This window comes from Hevea brasiliensis, chromosome 16, assembly GCF_030052815.1.
Source record: "Hevea brasiliensis isolate MT/VB/25A 57/8 chromosome 16, ASM3005281v1, whole genome shotgun sequence".
Taxonomy (NCBI): Eukaryota; Viridiplantae; Streptophyta; class Magnoliopsida; order Malpighiales; family Euphorbiaceae; genus Hevea; species Hevea brasiliensis.
Window position 1 is genome coordinate 34,232,561 of NC_079508.1, and position 10,561 is coordinate 34,243,121.

The window sequence follows — 10,561 nt, forward strand, 5'->3', positions numbered from 1 at the left end:
TTTCAAGATCATGCCACGGAATTAATAATTCAGCTCCATGCCTCCAATTACATTTTACAGTCATATAATTTTTCATCATCGGGTTTCCCACGGCCTCAATGCACATACTCATCACAGAATAAGGGTCTACAACAGCTGACTTCCAGAATGGACCAACTTGCTACTCATAACAAGATGCTAGAGAATCAGATCGCTCAGTAAGTAAGTTCTTCAAGTAAAGCTGCTGGCAAACTACCTAGTCAACCAGAAATGAACCCAAGTGAGCATTGTAAGGCAGTTGCACTGAGGAGTGGGAGAACTCTAGTACAACCAGAGGTAGAACCGATAGAGGAAACCATAGAAAAATCTAAAGACCAAGCAGAGAAAAAGGAGGAAGAAGCTAAGAAAGATCAGGAAGAGGAAGCAAGGAAGACAAAGAAATTACCAGAGCCATATTAGCCTCCCCTACCTTTTCCTCAGAGATTTCAAAAAGCCAAATTGGACAAGCAGTTTGGGAAGTTTTTTGAAGTTTTACAAAAACTTTACATCAACATCCCCTTCACTGAAGCACTTTCTCAGATGCCATCGTATGCCAAATTTCTTAAGGAAATTTTGTTAAAGAAAAGGAAGCTAGAAGACTATGGAACAGTAGCTCTAACAGAGGAATGCAGTGCCATACTGCAAAACAAATTGCCTCCAAAGTTGAAAGATCCAGGAAGCTTCTCCATACCCTATCTCATTGGTAACAAGAAAATAGACAATGCCCTCTGCGATCTTGGGGCAAGCGTCAGTTTAATGCCTCTATCAATATGCAAAAAGCTGAAGATTGGAGAACTGAAGCCCACAACAATCTCCTTACAATTGGCTGATCGATCTATTAAATATCCTGTGGGCATACTTGAGAACATTCCTATCAAAGTGGGAAAATTCTTCATTCCAGTGGACTTTGTTGTCCTTGAGATGGAAGAAGATGCTTAAATTCCTATCATCCTAGACAATTTTTGGCAATTGCTAGAGCCATCATAGACGTCAAAAATGGGCGACTAACTCTCAAGGTAGGAGAAGAAGAAGTGGAGTTCAACTTGTTCGACGCAATGAAACACAAATTCGAACCTGATGAATGCTTCAAGGTTGACATAATTGACGAATAAGTTAAAAAGGGATTTCATGAGACACATCCTAAAGATCCTCTTGAAGCATGTATTGTGCACAGCCATATAGTGGATGATGAAAATACAAAAATAGCAGCATATGCACAATAGTTAGCAGCTCATCTACCCATACCCTTAGCTAAGGCTTCGGAGATGGAGAAATTGAAGGAGGAACAAACCGAAGGTAAGCTCCAGGAAAACGCCAAACAGGTAGAGTTTAAACCTCTCCCCTCCTCACTGAGGTATGCATTTCTAGACTCAAATTCTAATTATCCTGTTATAATCAATGCTAGCTTATCTAAATTAGAAGAGGAAAAATTGTTAAGAGAACTCAGGATCCATAGCAAAGCCATAGGGTATAAAATAGAGGACCTGAAGGGAATCAACCCCTCAATTTGCATGCATAGGATACCCATGGAAGAAAACAGTAAACCCATAATTGAACATTAAAGAAGACTTAACCCAAACATGAAAGAAGTAGTCAAGAAAGAAATTTTAAAACTATTAGATGCAGGTATCATATACCCAATTTCTGATAGTAAATGGGTTAGTCCAGTACATGTAGTTCCTAAGAAAGGTGGGACAACTGTTATCCAAAATGCAAACAATGAACTAATCCCTACTAGTGTAACACCCTAGGCAAATCCCACATCGACAAAACACGGGAGAGATGCTGGGTATATAAGTTGATGGTTTGTAACCCCTATTGACGCGTTTTAAAACCGTGAGGGCTTCGGTCCAGAGCGGACAATATCACTAGTGGGCCGGGCCGTTACATTTGTGGTATCAGAGCCGCTCCGCGTGCAGCCTTAAACGATGGTGGGGCAAACCTCAGCGAGGACGCTGAGTCCCATAAGGGGGGTGGATTGTAACACACTAGGCAAATCCCACATCGACAAAACACGGGAGAGATGCTGGGTTCATAAGATGGAGGTTCCTAACCCCTATTGACGCGTTTTAAAACCGTGAGGGCTTCGGCCTAGAGCGGACAATATCACTAGTGAGTCGGGCCATTACATTTGTGGTATCAGAGCCGCTCCGCGTGCAACCTTGAACGATGGTGCGGCAAACCTCAGCGAGGACGCTGAGTCCTATAAGGGGGGTGGATTGTAACACCCTAGGCAAATCCCACATCGAAAAAACACGGGAGAGATGCTGGGTATATAAGTTGATGGTTTGTAACCCCTATTGACGCGTTTTAAAACCGTGAGGGCTTCGGTCCAGAGCGGACAATATCACTAGTGGGCCGGGCCGTTACATTTGTGGTATCAGAGCTGCTCCGCGTGCAGCCTTGAACGATGGTGGGGCAAACCTCAGCGGGGACGCTGAGTCCCATAAGGGGGGTGGATTGTAACACCCTAGGCAAATCCCACATCGACAAAACACGGGAGAGATGCTGGGTTCATAAGATGGAGGTTCCTAACCCCTATTGACGCGTTTTAAAATCGTGAGGGCTTCGGCCCAGAGGGGACAATATCACTAGTGGGTCGGGCCATTACATTTGTGGTATCAGAGCCGCTCCGCGTGCAACCTTGAACGATGGTGGGGCAAACCTCAGCGAGGACGCTGAGTCCTATAAGGGGGGTGGATTGTAACACCCTAGGCAAAGCCCACATCGACAAAACACGGAGAGATCTGGGTATATAAGTTGATGGTTTGTAACCCCTATTGACGCGCGTTTTAAAACCGTGAGGGCTTCGGTCCAGGCGGACAATATCACTAGTGGGCCCGTTACATTTGTGGTATCGAGCGCTCGCGTGCGGCCTTGAACGATGGTGGGGCAAACCTCGGCGAGGACGCCGAGTCCCATAAGGGGGTGGATTGTAACACCCTAGGCAAATCCACATCGACAAAACACGGAGAGATCTTTGGGTTCATAAGATGGAGGTTCCTAACCCCTATTGACGCGTTTTAAAACCGTGAGGGCTTCGGCCCAGAGCGGACAATATCACTAGTGGGTCGGGCCATTACATTTGTGGTATCAGAGCCGCTCCGCGTGCAACCTTGAACGATGGTGGGGCAAACCTCAGCGAGGACGCTGAGTCCTATAAGGGGGGTGGATTGTAACACCCTAGGCAAATCCCACATCGAAAAAACACGGGAGAGATGCTGGGTATATAAGTTGATGGTTTGTAACCCCTATTGACGCGTTTTAAAACCGTGAGGGCTTCGGTCCAAAGCGGACAATATCACTAGTGGGCCGGGCCATTACAACTAGAGTAGTCACTGGTTGGCGGATGTGCATAGACTAGAGGAAATTGAACAGTGCTACCAGAAAAGACCATTTCCCTCTTCCCTTCATCGACTAGATGTTAGAAAGGTTAGCGAAACACTCATATTTCTATTATCTAGATGGGTATTCGGGATTCTTTCAAATTCCTATTCACCCAGAAGACCAAGAAAAGACAATATTCACTTGTCCCTATGGAACATTTGCATATAGGAGAATGCCTTTTGGTCTTTGTAACGCCCCTGCTACCTTTCAAAGATGCATGATGGCTATCTTTTCTGATTATATTGAAGATATCATGGAAGTATTTATGGATGATTTCTCTATCTATGGAACTACTTTTGATGATTGCCTAGCTAATTTATCTAAGTTATTGTAAAGATGCGAAGAATCAAACCTGGTCCTAAATTGGGGAAAATGCCATTTCATGGTAAGGGAAGGCATAGTTCTAGGACATTTGATATCAAAAAGAGGAATTGAAGTTGATAAGGCAAAAATTGAGATCACTGAAAATATGCCTCCCCCAACATCAGTCAAGGAAGTGCGAAGCTTTTTGGGACATGCAGGATTCTACAGAAGATTCATCAAGGACTTTTCCAAAATAGCTAAGCCACTTACTAATTTGTTAAGTCAAGATGTTTCCTTTGATTTTGATGAAAATTGCCTTATCTCCTTTAACAGGATCAAAGAAGCCCTAATATCAGCACCAATAATGCAACCACCAAATTGGGAGCTACCATTCAAGGTGATGTGCGATGCGAGTGACTTTGCAGTTGGAGTAGTTCTCGGGCAAAGAAAAGATAAAAAGCTCCATGCTATTTATTACGCTAGCAAGAAACTCGATGATGCGCAAATCAACTATGCCACCACAGAGAAGGAATTCCTAGCAGTGGTGTTTGCAATGGACAAATTTAGATCTTACCTCATAGGGTTAAAAATCATTGTATTCACAGATCATGCTGTAATTCGGTACCTTATGAACAAGAAGAAAGCAAAACCAAGGCTGATTCACTGGATTCTACTCTTATAAGAATTTAACCTTGAAATCAAGGATAAAAAGGGATCTGAAAATGTAGTAGCTGACCATCTTTCCAAACTAAAATTGGAGTACACAGAGGACTTCAAAGATTTGCCAATTGATAATTCATTTCCTGATGAGCAATTACTTGCATTCTCCAAGGCTCCATGGTACGCTGACTTTGTTAATTTTCTTGTATGCAGGGTACTACCTCCAAACATGACTTATCAGCAAAGGAAGAAATTCTTACATGATGTGAGATATTACTTATGGGATGAACCCCTACTGTACAAGAGATGTAATGATGGGCTAATAAGAAGGTGCATACCAGAGGAAGATATGGAAAGTATCATTTATCACTGCCATTCATCACTATATGGAGGACATTTTGGCACTTCAAAAACCGCAGCCAAGATTTACAAGCAGGGTTTTACTGGCCACATTTATTTAAGAATGTAAGATCCTTTGTGCTAGCTTGTGATTAATGCCAAAGAACAGGTAACAGTTCAAGAAGGAATGAAATGCCACTGCATGGTATACTTGAGATAGAATTGTTTGATGTATGGGGAATAGACTTCATAGGCCCATTTCCCTCTTCCCATGGAAATAAGTATATTCTAGTTGGAGTTGATTATGTGTCAAAATGGGTAGAAGCAATTGCAACACCAACCAATGATGCTAGAGTGGTCACAAGGTTCCTTAAGAAGAACATCTTCACAAGATTTGGCCCACCACGAGCAATAATCAGTGATGGAGGAAGTCACTTTTACAACCAATAATTCGAAACACTACTGAAAAAGTATGGAGTGACTCATAAGGTGGCCACACCTTATCATCCTCAAACCAGCGGTCAAGTAGAAATCTCAAACAGGGAACTAAAGCAGATTCTAGAGAAAACTGTAAACAGATCCTAGAAGGACTGGTGTATGAAGTTAGATGATGCATTATGGGCATACCGTACTACACACAAAACACCAATTGGCACAACACCCTTCCGACTGGTTTATGGAAAATCATACCATCTCCCTGTTGAACTTGAGCATAAAGCTTACTGGGCAATTCAGGTACTAAACTTTGACCTCAAAGCTGCTGGTGAGAAAAGGCCCCTACAACTGAATGAATTGGAAGAAATCCGACAGGATGCATACGAAAATGCCAAAATTTTCAAGGATAAAACTAAGAGATGGCATGACAGGCGCATAGCAAGGAAAGAAATAAAAGAAGGAGATCTTGTCCTCTTATTCAACTCTAGATTGAAGCTCTTTCCAGGGAAGCTAAAATTAAGATGGTCCGGACCTTTCAAGGTCACCCAAGTCTTCCCACATGGAGAAGTAGAAGTGTGGAGCGAAACCTCAGGTGCATTTAAGGTCAATGGACAGAGGCTGAAGCCTTACTTTCAAGGAGAACCCATAGAAACGGGAGTCAACTGAACACTCGATCCTCCTACCGACAGACCATAAATAAGCAAAGTCTAGCTAAAGACTATAAACAAGCACTTTTTGGGAGGCAACCTAAAAGTTTTACCAAACTTTTTCTTTTCTTTTCTTCTTTTTCTTTTTCATATTGATTTTTGTTTCGTATTCATTAGCATTTCATTTTGAAGGATTTTTGGAAAGAGGAATGGAGATCAAGAGAGGAAAGGAATCACCAAGTCAAAACCACGAAAGGGAAAATTGGAGAAAACCAGGGAAGTAGCTCTATTGCTAAACTTTACATCCATTTCATGTGTTGTGATGATAAAATTTTTCACTTGCCAAAAATATGAAAAATTAGAATATTACATGGGTTGTGTGCTGGTATTACACGCCTCGTGTAACTTTCTGGAAGTTCGTAAATTTCATACATTTTCAACTCTTTGGGAGACAGAAAGTTACACGGGTCCATAGACCAATTTACATGGACCGTGTAATATCTCTAACAGAAAAACTTAAAGCCAGAAAGTTACACGGGCCTCCTTGTATTTGACACGGGCTGTGTAACATATCCAGAAAAGCAACTCGAGAAATAAAAAGTTACACGGGTCCCAGAGCTCATTTACACTGGCCGTGTACTATGACAGATTTTAAAAATTTTGGGCAGAAAGTTACACGGCCCTACATATGGGGACCCGTGTAGTGATACACGACCCATGTATCATGTCGCAGATGTGACTCCTGGGGCTCGAAATGCGCGAAACGAGGAGTCCTAACGACTCTTTAAATACACCCTTAGCATTAGAACTCTTCATAAACACAAAACCTTTCATCTCCTCCCTTTATAGCCTATAAAAACCTCTCAAATCTCATCTCCCTACACCAAAACCCTACTCTTCTCCTTCCTAAAAACTCACCTATGGCCCCTGCAAAGAGATCTACAAGAAGGACCGGCTCTTTTTTAAGCCAAAGAGGAGAATCCTCACCTTTTCCACCTCAGCCTCCATCCCAATGCCCAAGAATGAGGGTAGCCACTCCCCAACCATCCCAACCATCTCATCCTCCACAGTAACCATAACCACAACCAAAACCACAGCCACAACCGGCTCTATAACCCGGAATCTCCATTCTTTATGGATTTCGTGATGATGCCCACAAAGCAATGTGCACCCGACTTTACGCCCGAAAAATATCCTCCACCAAATACATAGATTTTCCTCTTTTGAAGCAAATCGGGCTATAGGATGAAATCAATGGACTACTAGACAGCATCGGGTGGACAAGGTTCGCCCAATTCCAATTTTTGGCATACAAAGACACCACGCTGGAATTTTTGGGTAGCTTTAAGGCCAACTTATGGCCTATCGACAGGGAAGACAAGGGTAGGATTGAATTTCACCTCCTTGGTGTCGACAAGGTGATGAACATTGATGAGTTCAATGCCATCTTTGGCTTTGACAGCACCGGCCACTAAGAAATTCCTAGGAACTGCATGCTCTACAATAACTTTAACTTCTGGAGTTCCATTACCTTGAACTCAGAGCCGTATAACTCTAGCAAATCCAAATCTATGGGCATCACTAGTCCAGCCCTATGCTACATGCATCGATTCGTAGCCCACACCATCATGGGCAATGGCGACAGCCTTGGCGTTGTCAATGCCAGCGAGCTCTTCTTCTTGTGGTGCATGGTTACCAAACAGCGGTGTAGCATCGGCTTCTTCTTATGCAACCATCTTCGACAGCTCTATCAACAGTCTACCAGGCACATCGTGCTTGGTGGCCTTGTCACAATTATTGCCCTTCACTTTGGCTTTGTACCAGGACACCACAGGCTGCGCTTCGTCACTGGAACGTCAAGAATCGACCAAACTATCTACATATCCATGGGGATATGTAAGAAGGTAGGCAACACTTACTACTTGGTGGATGCTGAAGGAAACACTATACCTAGGAGAGACGAAGCGCGAGAGGGACCCGGCGAGACTTCGCAACCTCAAGAAAAAGGCCAAGAGCCAATGTTTCAGGAGTCTCCCGCTCGAGTGCCTCCATACACATCACCACCTATAGATCTGATACTCGCATACCTACAGCGCATGGAGATTATAATCAACAACAGGATACGAGCTATTGAGGACAGCCTCCAGGAAGCACACAACAAGCTGGACATGCTAATGGACAAGCTAGATGAGGAGGATGAGGAGGAAGAGGAGCCAGGATCACTAGCATCACCATCATCATCATCAGAGGCCTTTTAGACCTAGGACTATAGGATATGATCTTTATTGTATTATCTTACATGCCTAAGTCCTAAACTACAATCATAGGTCTCTTTTATTTGCTTTATGTCCAAAACTTTTCCATGCTTAATAAATAATATGCTTCCTTATAATCTTCGTACATTTTCTCTGCTTTTGCATATTATTTTAACATTGAGGACAATGTCTGATTTGAGTTTGGGGGGGATACAAGTGCATTGCATATCATTACATTTGCACATCACTACATTGTTTAAATTCAGCTACATTATTCTTATGTATCAAAATTTTGAAAATTTCTGAAAAATTGTGAAACTTAACACTATAAGCAAATTCTAGTAAGCTAATAATTGGACTCTACGGGATAGAGGAATGAACGTATCTAGATAGGCAAAAAAAAAAAAGGATTCTAACATGTTGCTTGTGAAGAAACTAATCTCTTTAATGGAACTAGACTAGTTAAACCTCTTCATAACTATTAATTTATCACATTGAACTTGTAAAATTAGGAGAACTATTTTTGAAATACAAACAACCCTAAAAATGCCTCACTAGCTCTAGAACATATCTCTTGGACCTATCAAGGCAAAATCTTAGCATATGCTTGATGAAGAAATGATTAAGGCATTCTTTGATATAGCCTCACTAAGCGTTAGCCATCCCTAATTAAAATGTATATCCCTTGTAGCCAACTTGAAGCCTATGTTTATCCCTTAAAATTTATCGATTACCCATGTTATTTACCTAGCCCCTAGCCTAAACACCTACCATACCCTTTTAAGAAAGCAATATGCATAAGGAAAATGAAGAAAGGATGTAGAACTCAAGAAAGAGTGCAAGTGTGCAATTGAAATCAAAGAAAAACTTGCCTTTCCAAACCAGCAAAAGCAATGAGTTTGGGAAAGAGGACAAAAGGGACATAAAAAAAAAAAGAAGTCCCAAGATAAGTATCATGGAAGCATGCTTGGCACTGTAAAAAGCCAAAAGCCCTTCCTCTTCATACAAAATCAATGCTTTATGCATACATGCTATCCTCATATTTGCATTCTCTAAAAACCTTTCATTGGCTACCAAATCATTATCCCTTAGCCCCATTACAACTCTTTTTAAAGACCTTCTGATCTTTTGAAAAATGTATGCTATATTAGTGGAGATAGAAAATTGAGATATGCCTATGGAGTTGGAATGGAATTACTTCAACACAATTACTCACAAAAGAGGCAAATTTGGGAGAGTTAGTATTTCTCAAATCTATCTCGATAAAACAGGTTATTTGTGGCTTATTAATGGTCTTGTATAGAGGAGTAATTAGTTGAAACACCATGAAAGGAGGTGAAGTTCTAAACAGGCAGCTATTAAAACCCTTATGCCTTGAAAGAGGGAAATTGGAATGAAGGTTGGAGGAGTTCAATTCTATGCTTATTAAGTTTTTGGTTATATTCCTAAGCATCCCCTGAAATGTGTTTTAAAATAGAAGTTTTGCTTTGTTTGAGGACAAGCAAAAGTTTGAGTTTGGGGGTATTTGATACACTTGAATTGTATAGATGTTTTTAAGCACATTTGTATACTAATTCATAGCATTTAGGCAAGTATTTTCATGCATAGTAGTTGAATTCATTAGTTTTTATAATTTCTATTGTCAAGCCTTTAATTCCATGTTTTCTGCATCATTTCAGGTATTTGGGTGAAGCCCCAGTGTATGGGAGTGCAAAGGAAAGCTTGAAGAGGTAAAAAGACAGAGAATTGCTGCTGATACAAAGTACACGGGTCGTGTAAACCAAGCCCCAGACCCGTGTAACTCTCTGCAAGATGAAAGCCAAGAGAATCAATGGTGAAACATAAGTACACCGGTCGTGTAAGTAGACCCATGTAATCAGCAGGGATTCATGTAATTCTCTATTGGGAAACAGCTCGAAAAACCTTATGGGAACAATAGTACACGGCCCGTGTAACCAAGCCCGTGTAGTTGGCGCAGACCCGTGTAACTTTCTGTGCCATAATAAGATTTCGCAATTCTCCACCAGCAAGTTACACGGCCCTATATTACGGGACCCGTGTAGTGACACACGGGCCGTGTACTATGCTGCAGCCAGTTTTATAACTCGAATTCCTCTCCTGTTTTTAGAGGAAAACGAGACTCCTAAGGCCTTTTGGACTAAAAAATGACCTAACCCTAGAGCAACCAATATAAATAGAAAAGAAAACATCAGGAAGGGAGGGCTGTCACTGTCGTCGGAACTACTGCTAAAGGTTGTTGTTGTCGGGCTCTACATCAGTACCAAAAGAAGTTTTCCAGCTGAAGCTCCACAAGATCAAAGCTGCAAACTCTCTTCGGTTCCTTCTTTCATCTCCCTAGACAGATTTTTATTATTTTATTTCTTCTGTACAGTTTTATTTTTATTGTTTTTACCTTTTATCATGATGTTTGCTGAACTCACCATGAGTGAGTAGTTTTCTTATTCTGGATTTGGGAGAGTAGCTCTTGTAATTATTATTATGGATGAACACTGAGTT

At 41.6% G+C, this 10,561-nt stretch overlaps 1 protein-coding gene across 1 annotated transcript; it reads left to right on the forward strand.

The window, feature by feature from the left end:
* Nucleotides 1–558: 558 nt before the first annotated feature.
* On the forward strand, nt 559–1,052 carry LOC131174769 (uncharacterized; the record flags this gene model as incomplete). Its single annotated transcript, XM_058138694.1, is given in 2 exon segments — nt 559–975; nt 978–1,052. Coding segments are annotated over 2 exon segments (492 nt in total), but the record flags the coding sequence as incomplete, so codon positions are not given.
* Between the last annotated feature and the right edge of the window lie 9,509 nt (nt 1,053–10,561).